The sequence below is a fragment of the Sus scrofa genome, chromosome 5, assembly GCF_054392235.1.
Source record: "Sus scrofa isolate SSC_HxYL_T2T_F1_AM1 chromosome 5, Sscrofa_HxYL_maternal_Yorkshire_Landrace_v2.0, whole genome shotgun sequence".
NCBI lineage: Eukaryota > Metazoa > Chordata > Mammalia > Artiodactyla > Suidae > Sus > Sus scrofa.
The window spans coordinates 59,008,587-59,028,868 of record NC_139387.1 but is presented as its reverse complement, the minus strand read 5'-3'; the positions used below and the strand labels follow the sequence as shown (position 1 = coordinate 59,028,868).

General features: G+C 35.3%; 1 protein-coding gene across 5 annotated transcripts in view; it reads left to right on the top strand.

Moving 5' to 3' along the window:
• The first annotated feature begins 9,500 nt into the window (after nucleotides 1-9,500).
• The window catches only part of SLCO1B2 (solute carrier organic anion transporter family member 1B2), a 68,734-nt gene continuing 57,952 nt past the window's right edge, over nucleotides 9,501-20,282 (top strand). For 3 of the 5 annotated variants that reach the window (XR_014845300.1, XM_021091091.2, XM_021091087.2), the window contains exons 1-2: nucleotides 9,501-9,539; nucleotides 13,744-13,892. Coding sequence is in view for 2 of the 5 variants with exons in the window: in XM_021091087.2 (XP_020946746.1) it covers nucleotides 13,806-13,892 (87 nt within the window). In the remaining 3 variants the exon portion in view is untranslated. Of the gene's footprint in view, nucleotides 9,540-13,743; nucleotides 13,898-20,282 lie in introns of those variants that run through there. The other 2 variants (XM_005655659.4, NM_001315607.1) reach the window with 2 other exon arrangements.

The window sequence follows — 20,282 nt, the reverse complement described above, 5'->3', positions numbered from 1 at the left end:
TTCTTTCTTTCTCTCTTTCTTTCTTTCTTTCTTTCTTTCTTTCTTTCTTTCTTTCTTTCTTTCTTTCTTTCTTTCTTTCTCTTTCTTTCTTTCTTGGCTGCATGCATGGTATATGGAAGTTACCAGGCTAGGTATCGAATCAGAGCTGTAGCTGCCAGCCTACACCACAACACCAGTTCCAAGCCACATCTACGACCTACAACACAGCTCAGAGAAACGCCAGATCCTTAACCCACTGAGGGAGGCCAGGGATCAAACCTGCATCCTCATGGATACTAGTTGGGTTTTTCATCACTGAGACACAGTGGGAACTCCAGGGAAGGCCATTCTTCCTGTTCTCCACCAGGGTATAGATTAATACCTTGAAGTTATGCTCTCCAATGATGTAGTCACTAGATACATGTGACTTCTTAAATCTGAATTAAATAAAATTAAAGAATCAATGTCTTGATCTCACCAGCCACATGTGAAGTGCTCAAAAGCCATGTGTACCTAGTTGCTACTACATTTAAGAATGCACTGATAGAACATTTTCATCATCACAGAAGGTGCATTTTTACGGCATTGCCCTGAAGGCTCAGCACAGACAGCCTTGACTAGAATCTCCATGCCTTTTTGAGACATAGGAAAATGCACACCTCTATTGCACTTTGATCACCCCATCCTGTAGCCATTTTCTGGTATTTGTCATCACGTGGAACTGCTCCAAAATTATTAGGATTCCTGTTGTGGCTCAGTGGGTTACAAACCGAATTAGTATCTATGAGGATGTGGCTTTGATTCCTGGTCCCACTCAGTGGGTTAAGGATCTGGCATTGCATGAGATGTGGTGTAGATCATAGATTTGGCTCCAGTCTGATGTTTCTGTGGCTGTGGTGTAGGCCAGCAGTTGTGACTCCATTTTTACCCCTAGGCTGGGAACTTCCATATGCCACTGGTGTGGCCCTAAAAGAAAAAAAATATGTATTTAAATTTCCACTTTTTTTCCTTCATTTCATTCTCTCACTTTCTTTCAGATACACTTTCCCCTAACTCATTGGACCCCCCCAATGCATTAGACACTCTCTTTTCCCCCTACTCATCAGTATATTGATGTCCAATAAAAATATAATGAAAATATTATAATGAAATATAATGATTATACAGGTATTCTGGTAGAACACTTATAATATTATAGCTATGATAGTAGAATATTCTTTATTACCTTAAGGAAGTTCTAGTCATAGAGTGCTAAGTGTTTTTTTTTTTTATCATAAGTGAATGAAGATTTTTATCAAATTTCTTTTCGGAATCTTTTGAGATGGTAAAAGTTTAAGACATTTTATCCCTCATTATTCAACTGATGCAGTGAATTACCTTGATTAACTTTTGAATAACTAGTCATTAATGATTTTTAAGACCTCAGAAAAATAAGAGCAAAGTTTTTAATCCTACATCTACAAAATCCTATAGCTAGCATCATACGTAATTGTGAAAGAATGTAAACTCTATCCCCGAACTTTGAGAACAAACAAGGATGCTTAATCTCACCAATTTCATTTTGTGCTATGATAGTCTAAAGAGGGTGCTAGAGGCCCTAGTCGGTATACTAAGGTGAGGGGGTTTGGGGGTATCGGGAGGAATCCAAATTGGAAAGAAAGAAGTAAAAGTGTCTTTATTTGCACAGAACGTGGTAACCTATGTTAAAATTCCTAAGAAACATATATTTTAAAAACCCATTAGAACTACAATCTGAGTTTTGCAACATTGCAGGATATAAGTCCAATATGCAGAAATCAGTTTTATGCCTATATACTAGCACTGAACTGTCAAATTTAAATTAAAATAAAGCTATTAATAATAGTATAAAATATAAAATACTTAACAAATTTGACAAAAGATGTGAAAGATCTGCACACTGAAAACACAAACTGTGCTGAAATTAAAGACTTAAATAGGAGTTCACATTGTGGCTCAGCAGAAACAAGCCTGACTAGTATCCATGAGGATGTAAGTTTGATCCCTGGCCCCTCTCATTGGGTTAAGGTCTGGTGTTGAAGCGAGCTGCAGTGCAGGTCACAGACACAGCTTGTATCTGACATTGCTGTGGCTGTGGTGTAGGCCAGCAGCTGTAGCTCCAATTTCACCCCTAGCCTGGGAACATCCGTATGCCATATGTGCACCTCTGTGGCCCTAAAAAAAAACAAAACAAGAAACAAACAAACAAAAAACCTCAAAAGGGAAGAGATATACCATGTTCATGAATTGTATGATTCAATTTTGCTAAGATGCCAATTATACCAAATTGATCTACAGAGTGATTTCAATCCCCACCAAAATTCCAGCAGTGTTTTTTTTTTTTTTTCAGAAATCGACAACAAGATTACAAATTTTATATGGAAGTACTAAGGACCTAGAATAGCCACAATGTCCTTGAAAAAAAAAAGATTTACACTATCTTATGTCAGAACTTATGAAGCTATAGTAATTAAGACACTGTTGTACTGAAGTATAGATAGACATATTGGTCAATGGAATATAATAAAGAGTCTGGGAAGAGACCAACATATTTATGTTTAATCAATACTCTACAAATATTCCAATCAAATTAATAGGAAAAGAATAATCTTTTAAGCAAATGTTGCTATATAAATTAGATAATAATAGGCAAAATAATGAACCTTGCCCCTGAATTCATACCTTATACCAAAATTAATTCAAAATGGAGTGTATACCTAAATGTAGTTGCTAAAAATATTAAATCTTTGGACCAAAAAGATAAAATTTCATTGGCCTTGATTTTGGCAAGATTTTTCACTTAGGACACAAAAAGCAGAAACTGTAAAGAAAAAATAAATTAGACTCTATCAAAAATTTAAACTTTTGCTCTTATAAATCTTTGAAAGTAATTATCCAACAAAGACCTTCTTTGAAGATATCTAAAAACCTCTTACATTTCAATAATCAGAGGACAAACATTCCAATAAAAATTGGACAACAGATTTGAGCAGACATTTCACCCAAAAAGTTGCCCTTAAACAATAAATATAGGGAGATGGACAGCAAAAAGAACCTGACAAGATGCTCAACATTGTTTATTAGGGAAATGCAAATGAAAACTACAGTTAGGAGTTCCCGTTGTGTCTCAGTGGTTATCGAATCCGACTAGGAACCATGAGGTTGCGGATTGGATCCCTGGCCTCGCTCAGTGGGTTAAGGATCTGGTGTTGCAGTGAGCTATGGTGTAGGTCGCAGACTCAGCTCACATCCTGCATTGCTTTGGCTCTGGTGTAGGCTGGCAGATATAGCTCCGATTAGACCCCTAGCCTGAGAACCTCCATATGCCGTGGGTGCAGCCCTAGAAAAGACAAAAAAATAAAATAAAATAAAAAATAAAACTACAGTTAAATATCACTACACATGTACTAGAAGGACTAACATTAAAAAGACTATTCACACCAGAGTTGCTGTTGTGGCTCAGTGGTTAACAAAACTGACTAGTATCCATGAGGATGTGGATTTGATCCCTGGCCCTAAAAAAAAAAAAAAAAAAAAAAAAAAAAGACTGTTTATACCAATTGCTAGTGAGGATGTGAGGAACTGAAACCTTATACACTCTGGATGGGAAAGTAAAATGATACAACTATGTTGGAAAACATTTTGCCTATTTCTTAACTTAAATACACACCTTGCATAGGAGCCAAGCATTCCACTACTAGGTATTTTTTAGGAAAAATGAAAGTATATGTATACAAAAATACTTATAAACCAATGTTCCTAAGACTTTTATTTGCAATAGCCAAAAACTGAAAACAACTCAAATTTCTATAACAGTTGAGTAGATTGTGACATATTCATATAATGGAATACTAATCAACACAGAGAGGAATGAACTATTGATATATGTAACATGGTTGTATTTTAAAATAATTATGTCCAATGAAAGATGTCAAACAAAAAGGAGTACATACTATTTGGCCACATCAGTATACATTTCTATAAAATATAAATTAACCTGCAGTTAATTACATTGGAAAGCAGATAACAGCTTGGTTTAGGGTGGGGAATAATAGAGAAGGCAGGAGGAAAACTTCTGAGAGTGATTTTCATATTCATCATTTTGGTCTCATCAGTGAACACATATGTCAAAACATTAAATTGTATTTTCATATGTATAGTGTACTATGCACCCATTATTCTTAAACAAAGCTGTTGATTTTTTTCAAAACACTGTCTGTGATTGCAGAACCTTTGGAAAGCCTCCTCATTTCTTCAAGAGAATGATATCCCAGAGCATAGACCACTGGGTCAGAGCATTAAAAAATAAGGTGGAAAGACAGATGCTAGATCTCATTCTGTATATCAAACACTTTCAGGATTTATACCATTGGCACAGAGAGTTCTTGAAGGTATGATTGATACATTAATCCAAAATATTTGTTGCATACCTACTTTGGACCAAGCACTGTACTAGACTTTGACTGAACAAAAGAACAAGTCCCTGCCCTTTTGTTGTTCATATTTTAGTGGGGAGAAGACAATATATAAACATTCTTTATAAAATTATGCTGTTTTAAGAAATACGGGGCAAGGGAAATTAGGGCAAGGGCATAGAGCATTACAAATGTTATATTTTTAAATAGGTCAGAGCAAGTGTCTATAAGGCAGAAACAGTTGAGCAGAAAATGATTGAAGTGAAAAATGGACATCCAGAGGCAAAGTTTTCCAGGCAGAGGGAAGAGTAAGTGCAAAGGCCTTGAGACAGAAAAGTGATTAGGATATTTAGGGAAGTTCCCATTTCGGCTCAGCAGGTTAAGAACCTGACATAGTGTCCGTGAGGGTGTGGGTTGGATCCCTGGCCTTGCTCAGTGGGTTAAGGTTCTGGTGTTGCCATGAGCTTGGTGTAGGTCACAGACACAGACACAGTTCAGATCCTGTGTTGCTGTGGCTGTAGGCCATCTGCTGCAGCTCTGATTGGGCCCCTAGCCTGGGAACTTCCATATGCCACAGGTGCGGCCCTAAAAAGCAAAAATAAATAAATAAATAAAGGCAGATGGTGAGCAGGCAATGGAAAAATGTAGAGCTCAGAAGTGAAGTCTTGATCTGAGACAAAAATTTGAGAATTAAAAACATATAGATAGCATTAAAGACATGAGGAAAATTTAGCAACAGTTAAATCATGAGGCACTTTAATTAAGGCCAAAGTAGATAGGATTTAATAAATGATGTGGAAATGGAGTAGCCAGTGAGTTAAGAGGAGAAACCACAAAAGATGATGTCCTGGAAAGTATTTTTAGGAGGAAGGAATAATCAGCTCTGAAAAATGCTGCAAATGGGTCAGATCAGATAAAGACCATTATATGTAGCATTTAGGTAATTGATGACTTAAGCAAGAGTAGTTTGAGTTGAAGGGTTGGGGGCAAAAACTTGATTGATGTGTGCTCAATGGAGAATGTGAGGAAAGGAATGGAAAACAATATTTACAGATAAGCCTTTTGAGAAGATTTTTTAAATGCAGAAACAGCACAGAAATAGAGTAATACCTGGAAAGGGAATAGGATCAACAAAAAAGAAAGATTTTTGAAGATGGAAGAGTGACGGTGTGTTTACATGTGAGGAGAATATATTTTAGAAAGGAAAAATTGCTATCCTTGGAACACAAGAGGTAGCAGTCTGGTGCACAAGTAGATGCTAGCTGCAGCTAGAGCATAGACAGTTCATCAAGGCAGATAGGTAGATAGGTGCCTAGGTAGATAGGTGCTGTAGGTAGATAGGTGTAAGGAGTTTTGGAAATTTTGTTCTTCATTTTTGTCAGTGAATGTGGGGATAGGAAAGGATATGCTACAGTTTTGAGGAGAGAGATGAAAGCAAAAAATAGTTACTCAGAAAGCAAGATGACTTGGATTGGGAAAATGCAACAAGATACCTAACCAAAAGAAAGGCCCATTTCAGCTTCCTGATCATAAAGCCAACATGGTAGAGGGTTTTACTTCAACCATATCAACAATGCAGATTAATGAGCAGAGTAGTCTGATAATTGGATTTAATCCAGGTTGTAGTTTTGTTGAGAAATTAAAAAGATGCAAGGGTCACAGATGACTTGAGGATAGAGAGAAGAAAGTGATTATCATACCCATTAAATTTAACCTCAATATGGAGGGAAATTAGGATATGAAATAAGGCACAGTGAAATCTCTGGTCAGTGGAAGCATTGTTGTGTCTCAGGTACTACAGAGTGTGAGATGGCAGGAGAGACAGTGGAAATCCAATCCTTGAAACTGATATTTTGGGGAAATTGCAGTTTTGATATGGCAAAGTCTAAGCTATGTCCACTGGAGTGGGTACACACAAAACCATTACAGAAGAGAAAGTTAAAAAGAAAAAAAAACTAAAGTTAAGAATTAGAAAGATTGTCTTCATAGTCATTGAAATCACCAATAATTATGACAGTAGGGATGTTCTGAGAGACTGCTTTGAACCAAGAAGTGCTAAAACTCATGGAAGATGTGGGAGAGCCTCAAGGACTGGTAGATGATTCCACCAAGAAGAAGTGATAGGGTCTTTAGCTAGGAGATTTGTAATGATGGATTCTGAGAGAAGAGAGTATGCAAACAGAAAGGAGCAGCAAAGTGAGGCAAATTGGAAACAGGTACATTTGGGGTGAGCAAAATGGAGAACAATGAAGCTTCCATTGATTACAGAAGCTAGAGGGGCATTGTCTTCAGGGAAGGTCCAAGTTTAAGGAGAGCAAGGGCCAAGTTTAGAGCAAGAAGGTTTAAAGCAAAAGAAGGACAGGGAAGAGGCTGAAGGTAAAGAGAATTCTACTTGTGATTAACTATGAGTTCCAAAAATCTCAAGAGGAGGATCTCGGCTCAGGATTGGAAGATGAGCAGATAGGCAATGAAGGGCAAATATGGGAGTGTGTAGAGCCATATGGAGATTAGACAGGAGTGATGGGAGTGATCAGGGAATCCCCCTGCCTTCTTATGGTGGTGACTAATGTAAGAAAGGATGACCATGATAAGATCAATCATGATGCTGTCAGGGCTTTAGTGAGTAGGAAGATGTGGGGTTCTTTCCAGGAGTATGCAACCTCATGGAGCTGCTTCTTGACCATTGCCAAGAGAGCTGTGGTAGGAGGTAGTTGCAGGTTGGCTTTGAGCCTGAAGGCTTCCTCTTCAAGACCTGTGGCACCCATCTGAGCTCTCTGAAAATAAAAACTGCTGGAAAAAAAACTGCTGGGTACATGTCTTCGAGATTTTATTTTTACTCATTTCATATGAATCAATTGCTTTAAATATTTATAATACACTAATGTCATGCACTGAATCTTATCAGGTATTAGGTATTGAATTTATAATTTGTCAAATACTGTGTGAAGCACTTTAAATACACTGTTTCATCCATACCCCAAGTATTGTCTTCCTTATTTACAGATAGGGATATTAATGCTCAGAAAAAATTGGATAATCTACTTAAGTTCTAGCAAGTAGCAGAGACAAACTGGTGTCAGAGTCTAACAGATTTCAAAGACTATGATGCATCATCAGAACTGTGATGATTATCTCTGAAGTAATACCAATAAGATTATTTAACAAATTTTGCAATTCCATTGACCCATGGATGTTAGCGTAATATTGATCTTGAAAGAACTGTTGCAATGCCTTTCCTCTCACCACTTTTGTTCTTCCACAGGTCACATAAAAATAACAGTCTATGCACTTAAACAGCCTTTGCAAAGGGGTAAATGCACTTAAACAGCCTTTGCACTTAAACAGCCATGCAAAGGGGCAAATGCTCTTTGACCTCTGGAAACACTCTAGAATTTCACCAGACAGCTTTAGTTTAGGGATTAGAAGGTGTCTAGTTAACTAGCACTGTTTAACCTTCATTCTTCCTATACAATTTCATCAAAACAAGGTGATGTGCCTTGGGTGGAATAAAAATTTGAAAAGAAAATCATTAGTACCTAAACTGTATCCCGCCTCTGAATGAAAGGGAAATACACAAAGCCAACGGAAAATGTTCTCTAGTTCTACAGTGGTTCTCAAACTCTGGAGTCACATAACAATTAACTGAAGTGCTTATAAAGGAATCAAAATCTTTGGTCACCTGAATCAGAATCTCTTGGTTGGGGGGCCCAGATCACTATAGATTCTGATTCAGTAGACAAATATTTGGGTACCTGGACCCTAATCTTTCCAGCTCCAGGTCTCTACATTTCTTAGCTCCCTTTACCTGAGAAATTTAAGATTTCCTAAACTTTACCCTCCACACTCTCAGATTCTTCGCATGATTATAATAGTTCCAAGAATAAGCTAGGATAGAACTAATCTATCAAATAATTGAGACACGGAACTTCAATAAATATTAGGAAGGTACATGTGTATGTGTGACTGGGTCACCTTACTGTACAATAGAAAATTGGCAGAACACTGTAAACCAGCTATAATAGAAAAAAATAAAAATCATTTAAAAAGCTTGAATAAAGAAAAAATATATCATTGCAACGGTATTAACAATTGTCCTGCAGAATGTTAAGGGGTAACAATATTTTCATATATGCATTCTCACATTGCTATTTATATGCATATATTCACATATATGTACATACATATACATTCACATTTCTTTCTATATATCATAGTCATATATAATGTTGTACATATACTATACATGAATATAATAAAAATATTATAGGTAAAACATATATAACCTGCATTACTTACTCATGTGAGAGAAGAAGGGTTTGAATATTATTTGCATTAATACACCTCCAGAACAGAGCCCAGTGTGTTAGAGGTATCAAGGTATAAAAGGGAGTCAAAAATGTTGGAGCTAGTGAATGAATGAGTGAAATGCCATCCTTCCTCAAGAAAACTTTCAGTTGGGTCAAGCTCTCCCCTTCCCTGAAAACCAAGTTAATAGAATTTATGTAACCTATCTTTCTTCAGACTCTGATATCTATTATGGGAATAGAATCTATCATGCAAAGTAGTCTTGATTTTTGTCATCTTTAAAAAGAATTACCTATCTTGTAATGAATTGGCATTTTATTATTCCACATGGAATATCTGATATCCAGACACATCATATTAAAATTGCACCCCAGTATCAAGCAGAAGAGTATATTTATCTTTTGAATGTTAAATTTACTTTTGTATAGATTTTTAAATTAATTTGAAATCTTTTCTATCTGTAAGCATTTTAAATACTTTGTATAATCTATTGTATTTGTATTTTTAAAGAAAAATATTTTATGCAACCAATTTAATTAAGTAAGCAAATATAAATTATTCTCAGAAATAAAGCTTTTTTGAACTTTTGCATACAAATAATTTATAAATTCTGAGAAATTCTTAACAAAATCCAAATATAGGAGTGCAGAGCAGATTCTTAGAATAAGTAGTTAATTTTCTTCTTTTTGCCTGGGACAATGACCTAATAAAGTAGTTAATCATCATTGGACTGTTAAAAAAAAAATAGCCAACTATTTAACAAGAGACTCTAACAGATAAAGTGATGGACATGTTTTTGTTGCTGTAGGAGCATAAGTCCAGGTAAGAACCTTTGAGATTCTCGGATTTCACTGTATCTTCTATGTGAGAAACTTGCACAGATTTCAAAGAAAAAAAATTGTTTTGCTGAACATGATAAATATTACACATTGGATACTATGTGTCTTCTTCACAATTTAAACGTAGATGAGCCTCAGGTTGATGTGCTTTTAAAAATAAAATACAGAAAATCAGACATTTATTGGATTAAATGAGAAAAAATTCTGCTCAGCACATTTCTTTGCACCAACTAAAGACATTAAATATTAGTTCCATTCCCCAATTCAGAAAGGTGGCTGCTCTTATAATTATTATTAATCTTATTTAGTTAAAAACTATTAAATTATTTGCAGACCCATGAAAGGTCTAAGAAGTTGGTAAATACTCTTTTCCCTTTTTTCCTCCCCAGTACCAGAGGTACTGGTTCACTTGGCTTGCACTACTTTTCTATGGTCACTCAAAAAAAAAAAAAAAAAAAAAAAAAAAAAAAAGCTTGCACGGATAAGCAGAGGCTGGTGAGATAAGTAGTTAATTTAATTTTCTTCTGCCCTCCACTCCACCCCAATCAAAAGGGGCACAACTGGGCTCATCTATTCAGGGGAAAGTTGCAATGCCACATCTGACTGCCTGTCTTATAAAATATTACGGTTTATGTCTTATAAACATACTGTGTTCCCAAAATTCATTTACAGGTTAGTTATTAAGAACTCTGGGGGGCAAAAAAAAATCCAGAGGGAAAAAATGATAAATGCCTGTATTAAGTCAGGCTTAAAATGCCATCACGAGGTGGACTGTATGGTGTTTTAAGTCAATACTAAGTCAATACTAAATTGATATTCCAACCTTGTATTTACTTTGTGGTGATTTGTTACAATTTAATTGTTTTTAGGAAATAAGGTAAAAGTGCATAATTTCCAATTTTTTTCTGGATATTTTCCCCCAATATGTAGAAGGGAGATATGGAAAGTAGTAGGAATACAAGGAAAAGTAATGACTATGTTAGAAGGGCTATTCCTTGGTGGAGCAGCAGGGAGGGAAAGATTATTTCAACTGGGAGTAACTGGGAATATATTTCAAAGGGGTGAATTGGGGCAGAATTATAAGAGATGAGGAAGAAAATTACAGGTTAAGAAGAAACATAGAGGCGGGGACAATTGTTCCATATGGTGGAAAGTGCTTATGGATGTACTGGGAAATGAAACTGAAAACTAGGTGTGGGTTTAGTTTTTGAGAAATGTCAAATACAAAGTGTGAAATTTATTTTGTGTGGTATAAGGGACCTCTGAAAGATTCTGAGGATGGATATGAGACACATAGGAAAGGGAGAAGGCTGGGAAATAGGGTAATCATAATTTACTCAGTTGCAACAAACAAGGATAGAAGTGGAGAGATAATCACCTTCAAGAATATTCAGTAGCCAAACCAACCAAACAAACAGAAAATTAGAGCTAAAGGGTGACTATCCACCTTTCAAATATTTCAGAGATTTGCAATGATAGGATTAAGTGGTTAAAAAAAATAATCCCTAACATTGTGTTCCAAAGAAAGGTAAAAGGGTATCCATGTAAAAATGACATGTAATTTATTAAAGAACTGGTGATAGACTTCGGGACCAAAAAACTACTGATTCCCTCTTCACTCCACTTCACTTGGTAACTGAACAGGTCAGAAGTAGAATAACTGGGATTTACTTAGATGTACATGGGTGTGGGTTTCTGCATCCATGCATGTTTATATGCACTCGTATATACACAATATCTTCAGATATTTATCACTTCTATATTTATACATTAGCCATTAAATCTGCTTGCTTACTTTCTTTTCCTTCCTTCCTTCCTTCCTTCCTTTCTTTCTTTCTTTCTTTCTTTCTTTCTTTCTTTCTTTCTTTCTTTCTTTTCTTTCTTTTCTTTCTTTCTTCCTTCCTTTTAGGGCTGCACCTGCGGCATATGGAAGTTCCCAGGCTAGGAGTCGAATCAGAGCTGTGTCTGCTAGCCTATGCCACAGCCACAACACCACCAGATTCAAGCCACATCTGTGACCTACACCAGAGCTCACGGCTTCGCCAGATCCTTAACCCCCTGAGCCAGGCCAGGAATCCAACTCACATCCTCATGAATACTGGTCAGGTTCGTATCTAGGTGAGCCACAGCAGAAACTCCCATGATTCTACTTTCTTATTTCAACTCTCACATTATAAACAAGGGACCTTTCAGAGTCTAATTAGTGTCTTCTTTTTCTTCTCCTTCTTTTTTTTTTTTTTTTTCATTTTCGTGCTCTTTGTTGGTGATTTTGCTCTTTAGACAACTCTCAAGCATAGTGCTAAAGTGTTTCTAGGTTCAAGAAAGCTGTGATGTGCCTCATGGAAAAACACATGAATTCCATAAGCTTCCCTCAGGCATAAACTGCAGAGTATTATTTGCCATGAATTCATTGTTAATGGGTCAATGATACAAATTAAGGTGTCTTTAAAAAGAGGTGGACATAAAACAAGGTTATGGATTTATTGGTTGGCAAAAATGTGACCACAGGGATACAGAACTAAATTCTGTTTCCCCAAGGAGCAATGTTTAGTATTTGCTAATTCAATGTTTGCAGGGACTTTACGGAAAACAAATACTGCAAAAATTAGAATCAACTGTACACATATATTAAGTATTTTATAGGATTAGTGCCTGATTAATAATCATATATTTATACTTATGTGTCTACATATAAATATTTTAGATACATAAATACATATTATGTACATGTGAATGAATAAGAATACATTTTCTAAACTTCAGTGAAGAGCTCACTATTCTACCAAAAGGAGAAAATCTAAGAAATAGGTTTATTCATTTTATAAAAGCCGTTAATGATTAGCAACTCCAATTTACAGATGGAGAAACTGAGAACAAATATGTAAGAGATGGAACAGAAGAAATTTAGGTCTCCTAGCATTTCTCCAACCTCATCTTATACTACTGTTTCCCCATTCACTCTGCTCCGATGCCAATTCCTTGAATAAACCAAGATCACCCCACTCCCCCCAGATAAAATAAAATAAAATAAATAAAGTCGGGGCTTAACTCTCGAAATTATAATTCCTTTTACATTTGACCTCAAAACTCCACTTGTAGGAATTTATCCTACAGAAATGATCACACAAATTTTAAATCACATAAATTTAAAAAATTTAATAAAATTTTCTAATGTGAAATAATTTGGTGCAACCTAAATAGTTATCATATGCAACTAAGTAGATATACCATGGACAATGGAATACCCTGCAACCTTAACAAAACTGAATAAGCTATGTATTAATATAAAGTTAGGTATATAAAGGAGAGCAAAAAAGTTTATAACAGTAGTGATAGTATGCTGCTATTTGTGTTAAAAAGGAAAATATTGTGTTTTTAATTAAAAGTGCATATCATATTTTTGGGTATCACTAAAACCTAACCCTGCTCCTAAAAAGGAAAAACAATGCTGGGGGATGAAGGCTAGAGGAAGAATCATTCTTATATGTCTTTTCGATCTGTGCTTTCAACTACATGCATAATTTTCTTCAAAAGAAATGAACAAAATTAAAGTAGAATCGTGGTGATTTAATCATGATGATCAAGCATGGCCAGAGTCTCTGAGAGTTAATTAGAGAATACTAAGCTCTTTTTAACAAATCCAAACTCTACCAACTTTTTGAGCCTAGTTTCAGAGGTATTTCTTCTATGAAACTCTTCTAGGTCACACTAATTATAATTCATTACATTACTTTTCTACCCATTTTGATTATCTACTATATGCCAAGGCAGTTTGACACTTTGTAAACCATAAAGATGAATTAAACATATATTTGCCTTCCTAAATCTTATAATGTAGATATGCAGAAAACATAACATTTTGCTTCTAATAAATAACTGCTAATAATTTTTAATCTAATCTAGTATGTGATCCTATATTACCTTATTTATTTGTTTTCCAACTTTTTCTCCATAAATTTATCTCCCTAAATTATAGTCTACCTAAAGCTAGGAGTATATGTGTGTGTGTGTGTGTATTCTTCCACTCTCCTTCTGTGTCCAGCACTTACCTAGCCCGGTTCTCAAGACATAGCAGGCCCTGGGTGAATGTTAGTGGAATTATTAATTGATGTTGATCTGTGGCTTTTCTCATTTCTGAATTGTATATCATTAAAGTGAAATAAATTACACTTTTTCTCCCCAAAAAGGTTATCATTTCAAACCAAACATCAAACATCAGCAACAACGTTCGCATACCATCTGCAGTTCAATGATGGCCCAGAATCAACATTTGAGTAAGACAACAGAGGCACAATCTTCAGAGAAAAAGAAAACTAGATGGTGTGATGGATTCAAGGTGGAGTGAGTTTCATGCTTTCAACCTAAAATAAGTAAAGAGGGAATTTTTATTTAAAGAAAAGGCAGCCAGTTTTTAGAAAGAACATGATATTTCAAATTAGAGTTTTCAGCTAAATTATACATTAAAATATTAGCAGAATGATCTATATCTTTGTTTAAATCAGTCTTTATGAAAAAAAGTATTTCTTTGGTGAGATTCCTGGTTAAGAGTTTATTAATGTTGAAAATTTAGAAATATTTTGATATCTTCGCTTTGGTTCTTGATAGACCAAAAGTTAAATACAAATGTGATTAAAATAAAAAATAGTCTCTATGTAATGAACAATATGTAAAAGAATACATATTCTTAATTTTGACCTATAGACAGAGAAGATTAATCAGTCTGGTGAATAACTTTGTGATATTGACCTATTTAATCTTTTTTAGAGAGCAGCATTTTTATTCTATTAACTTAATAAAAATCTAATCTGATGGAAAAGAAATCTGTAATAACAATTAAAAGATCCAGTCCGATGACCTGGTTGATGACTAAGGAAAGTCATTTAATTTTTCCATATGAAAGTTGGTAGAAGTAACAATCCTGTCTCTTGATTTTGTCACAAAATGGTGTGACACTAAGTGATATAGACTATATTGGGATTTTTCACAGACATCAGAAAGCACTCCTTGAACACAGTGTTAAGGAAACCAAGACTCAGGGAAACTGAGAGGTTTGATTGAGTCACCGAGGTTGTAAATGGAAAACTCGAACCCAAGTCAAATTCTTTAAACCCCCATGGGGATGACTAGAGGAAATTTTTTTAAAAAATCAATCAGGGCTGACTTGATCAATATTTTAAGTGTTTTCCTCAAAGTTGTAGTTTTATTTATCTGAATAAAGACCAGAGATCAGAGTCAATTGCAATCATGTTATATAAAGTCTTTTAACTTTGTCCAGGGAACAGGAAGTCTGTTTGTTTTTCAGAGATTGCTGGTAAAGTCTATTCTGATGAAATATTTAAATAATATTTAAGCAGAAAAGCAATCACCAGGAGAAGGTACTGGCTAACACAATTGTACCACATTTTATTGCCAAGAGGGAATATGGTATGCTGGATTATTTAACTTTTAAACATTGGGTATTCCAGGGATTTCATTTGTACACGCATGCAAGGTGACAGCAAACTAGCTGAAGTAGGTAAGAAGGCCTGAGTGGCCTCTTGTCCCATATCTGGAGAAGAGCTTTGAGTTAGCAAGTTGTCACTGTTTCTAAAGCATTTTAATTGCAGCCCAATAATATACCAGAGAAGCAATAATAATAATATATTTAGCACTTACCATATGCAAGACACTGTCTTAGTGTTTTACTTCTACCAGTGGATTCATTCCTTACCATAATTCAATCAGCCAGTTGTTATTATCTCTTTTTTGCAGATAAAAACAACAGCAACAACAACAACAAAAACTTAGAGGGCAAATGACTTCCTTTAAGCCCTTAAACTGGTAAATGATGGAGCCAAACTCTAAATTCAAGCAGTCTTAATCCCAATCCCATGATCTGAATTGTATTCCATATTGCTAAAGTAACTGTGGGTTTCCATGTTAGTATCCTCAAGATATTCTGGTAAGCATGGATTTATAAGTGAGCTATTTAGTAATCTTCCTTATTCTATACTTCTAAAACTTCATACCACCTAATTCAGTTTCAAGCAAACATATGTGCCTGCGCACACACGAGTACGCACGTTGCCAATGTGTGTACACAGACTCAGCAGGTGGAAATGAGTAAAAGTGCAAATAGATAAGAATGTTGAGTAACAACAACATACTTTGAGTCTTTCTTACCTCTTTCCTAATTTTTGAAAGTGAATTAAGTAGGTTATTTAAGCCCTGACAGTACATCATTCATCTTTACGCTTGTCATTTCTGGGCTTCAGATTTCTTAAACAGCGTATTATGATGGAAATTCTTTAAAAACACAAAAGTAATGCATTGTCATCAAAAAAACTAAATAGTAGGGCAAAAGTAAAATTTCTCCATTCTACCTTCATCCCATTCTCCTTCCAGAAATGTTTAGGATACTCATCCCATTTGTAACCCCAACACTGCCCCACAATTTTCCTCTGACTCACCTTTTCCCAGCCATTCTAGCCTTTTTGCTGTTTCTCAAGAATGCCAAGTGCACTTCTGACATGAAAAAACTTGTACTTGATCTTTCCTCATCTGAAATGTTCTACTCCCAGATATCTTGCTCTTTCATTTCATTGAAAGCTTTGTCTAAACATTACCTTATCCTTGACCACCCCATATAAAATAATATTTCCTATCCATAATTCTTGAACCAAATTGACTTTTTTCATAGTATTTATCACCATCTGACACTGACACACCAATGCATCCATATATGTAGGTATATGTGTATAGTAGGCCCTTAATGGATTAAAACAACATAAATTTATTAAAGTTCTGTAATTATCATAGAGTTCTGTTGTTGAGAACTCTGAAATGGGGTTCAACTGGCTAAAATCACGATTTTGGCAGGAGTCTCCTTTCTGGAGACTCTAGGGGACAGTTCATTCCCCTGTCTTTTCCAAACTGCTCAAAGTTCTTGGCTAATTTACTCTTTTCCATATTGAAATCTGGCAATGGCCAGTCCAATATTTCTCACACTGCCTCACATTAACACTTACTTGTCTGCCTCCCTCTTCCATACTTAAAGGACCCTTGGGATTACATTGAGTTAACTAGGATAATTCTGGATAACCTCTTTAAGGTCACCTGATTAGCAACCTTAATTCCATTTGCAACCTTAATACTCCCTTGCCATGTGACCTAATACATTCATAGGTAGGCAGAGTAATGGTGCTTAAAGACATCTAAGCCCTAATCTCCAAAACCTGTAAAAATACATTTTTTTTCCTAGAGGATGTCATTTGCCCTCTCTGTATCTAAGTTTTTTCATCTGTGAAAGGCAAATAATAGCATCTGGATGACAGAATTATGGTAAGGAATAAACCCACTACTAGAAGTAAAATACTAGAACAATGCCTGGCATATAGTAAAAACTCAATAAATGCTAGCTACTATTATTTTTATTGCCTCTCTAGTCTTTATTACTGGGCAGCAATTAATATACTTTATACATACTGTCAGCTTGTTAACTTGAAGCTGTTCTCCAAATATGCTGCAAGGAACAGCTTCAGCCAGGTTGTTGTCACCTTGCTGTGCATGTGTGAATGAAATCTCTGTCCAGGTTGTTGAGAAGTAAAGGTGTGTGATTGATTTGAGATCTTTTATTATGTAGGTGTTAATCACTATGAAATTCTCTCTTAATACTGTTTTTGTATATCCCATATGTTTTTGTGTGTTGTGATTGCATTTTCGTTTGTCTTGTGGTATTCTCTAAATTCCTTTTTGAGTTCTTGACCTATTTTTTAAGAGGGTGTTGCTTAATTTTCACATATTTGTGAATTTTCCAGTTTTTCTTCTGCTATTGACTTCTAGTTTCATTCCACTGTGGAAAGGAAAAAACACTTGGGATATATCAATTGTCTTAAATTTCTTAGAACTTATTTTGTGGCCTAACTTGGGGTATATCATGGAGAAAGATATGTGTACAACCTAAGAGAGTGTATACTGTGCTGTTGTTGGGTGGAAAGTTTTGTGCATGTCTTTTAGGTCAACTTCATTTATGGTGTAGTTCAATTTATCAATTTCCTTATTAATTCTATCCATTATATAAGATGAGGTATCAAAATCTTCTACCTTTTTTTTTTTTGTCTTTTTAGGGCCATACCACAGGCCTATGGGAGTTCCCAGGCTAGGTGTCAAATCAGAACTGCAGGCCGCTGCCCTACACTACAGCCACAGCAATGCTGGATCTGAGCCACGTCTGCAACCTAAACCATAGCTCAGGGCAACACCAGATCTTAACCCATTGAGCAAGGCCAGGGATTGAACCCATGTCCTCATGGATCCTCATAGGGTTTGTTAACCACTGAGCCATATCAGGAACTCCCAAATCTTCTACTCTTATTGTATTGCTTTCCATTTTTCCTTACTGTTGGGTTAGTGTTTTCTTTATGCATTTATGTACTCTGATGTTGGGGATAGATAGATAGATAGATAGGTGATAGATGGATAGATAGATAGATGATAGATAGAGATATTTGTTAAATCTTCTTGGTAAACTGACACTTTTATCACTGTTTAATGTCCTTTTTTTAATCTCTTGTCACATTTTTTACTAAAAGTCTATTTTGGCTCATAAAAGTATAGCCACCCTTGTTCTCTTTTGGTTACCAATTGCATGGAATATCTTTCCCATCACTTCATTTTCAGTCTTCAGGTTTCTTTAGATCTAAAATTAGTTTCTTTCTTTCTTTCTTTTTTTTTTTTTTTTTTTTTTTTTTTTTGGGCTGCAATTGCAGCATATGCAAGTTCCCAGACTAAGGGTCGAATCAGGCTGCTAGCCTACACCACAGCCACAACAACACCAGATCGGAGCTGTATCTGCAACCTACGCCACAGCTTATGGCAATGCTGGATCCTTAACCCACTGAGCAAGGCCAGGGGTCAAACCCCCATCCTCGTGGATGCTAGTTGGGTTCATTACCGCTGAGCCACAGTGGGAACTTTGTTTCCTTTATACCACAATGGGAAACTCTCTAAGGTGAGTTTCTTATATTTAGGGCATAGTCGAGTCTTATTTCTTTTTAATTATTATTTCTTTAATTAAAGTATGATTGACTTACAATATTACATTAGTTTTAAGTGACAGAGATTCACTTTTTTTACAGATTATACTACACTAGAAGTTATTACAAGATAATGGCTATGATTCCCTATGCTATTCATATATCTTTGTTGCTCATCTGTTTTTTTTGTTTTGTTTTTTTTTTTGGCTGAGACCTTTGCATGTGGAATTTTCTAGGCCAGGGATTGAAATTGCACCACAGCAGTCACCTAAGCCACTGCAATGACAATCCCAGATCCTTAACCCACTATGCCACAGGAGAACTCATGGTGCTTCTCCATTTTATACATAGCTGTTTGTATCTTTTATTGAATGTGCACTCCCTCCCTTCCCCCCACCATGATAACCACTAGTTTGTTTTCTTACCTGTGAGTCTGTTTCTGCTTTGTTATACACATTGTTTTTATTATGTTTTAAATTCCACATAGTGATATAATACAATATTTGTCTTCCTCTGTCTGACTTATTTAACTAGGTGAATATTCTCTAGGTCTATCCACATTGCTGAAAATGGCAAATTTTCATTCTTTTTATGACCGAATTACATTCATTTGTGTGTGTGTGTGTGTGTGTGGGTGTGTGTACACATATATATATGTTACTTCATCTTTTATCTGTTGGTGGACACTTGGGCTTCAATATCTTGGTTATTGTAAATAGTGCTGCTAAAACATTAGGGTGCATATATCTTTTCAATTGATCCTTTTGACCCACCTCGACCCACCTTATAAGAAATATTGAAAGGAGCTCTTTTACTGGAAACAAGAGGGAAGAAGTACACAAAATATTGAGTAAGGTGATAAACAGAATCAGAAAATCAAAACTATATATCAGTATAGTTTTTAAATACTTTATTATAGCATCAAAGTTAAGGAGAAAAAGTAGTAAAATAACTATAGATAGCTACTTCAATTTGGTAACAACTACATAACATATAATAATCTGAATCAACAAAAACATAAAAATTGAAGAAGAAAATGACAGAACTTATATAAGTGAAGGAAGATAAGATAATAACAGAAAAAGGACTATTTTAACTATGAGATATTTTATATAAACCTCACGGTAACCATGAAACATAAATCTAGAGCAGAGACACAAAACATAGAAAAGAAGAACCTGGGAAAAACATAACAAAATACTACCAAACTAAAATGGTTTACATAAAACACACACAAAAAGAAAAAATGGAGACATAGAGCAACCAGGAAACAAAATGGATTGGATTTCCAATAAAAAAATAAATAAATAAAACAAAAACAGAGGGGTTGGATGAATTCAAAAGTAAGACCCAACTCTGAACTAGCTCCAGCACACTCAACTCTTAAGACAAACCTAGGCCCAAAGTGAAGGGATGGAAGATGGTACTCTAAGCAAATGGCAACCAGAAGAAAGTGAGTATAGACATACTCATATCAGAGCAGACAGCATGGACTTCAAGCCAAATAAGGTAATAAAAGACTAAGACGGACATTATCAATGGACATAAAAGAGACAATTCAACAAGGAAATATAACAATTATTCATGTATATCTATCTAACATATGAGCACCAAAACATATAAAGCAATTATGAAAATTGTTAAAGTAAGAAAAGCAACATAGTAATAGTAGAGGACGCTACCACCCCATTTACATCAATAGATATACCATC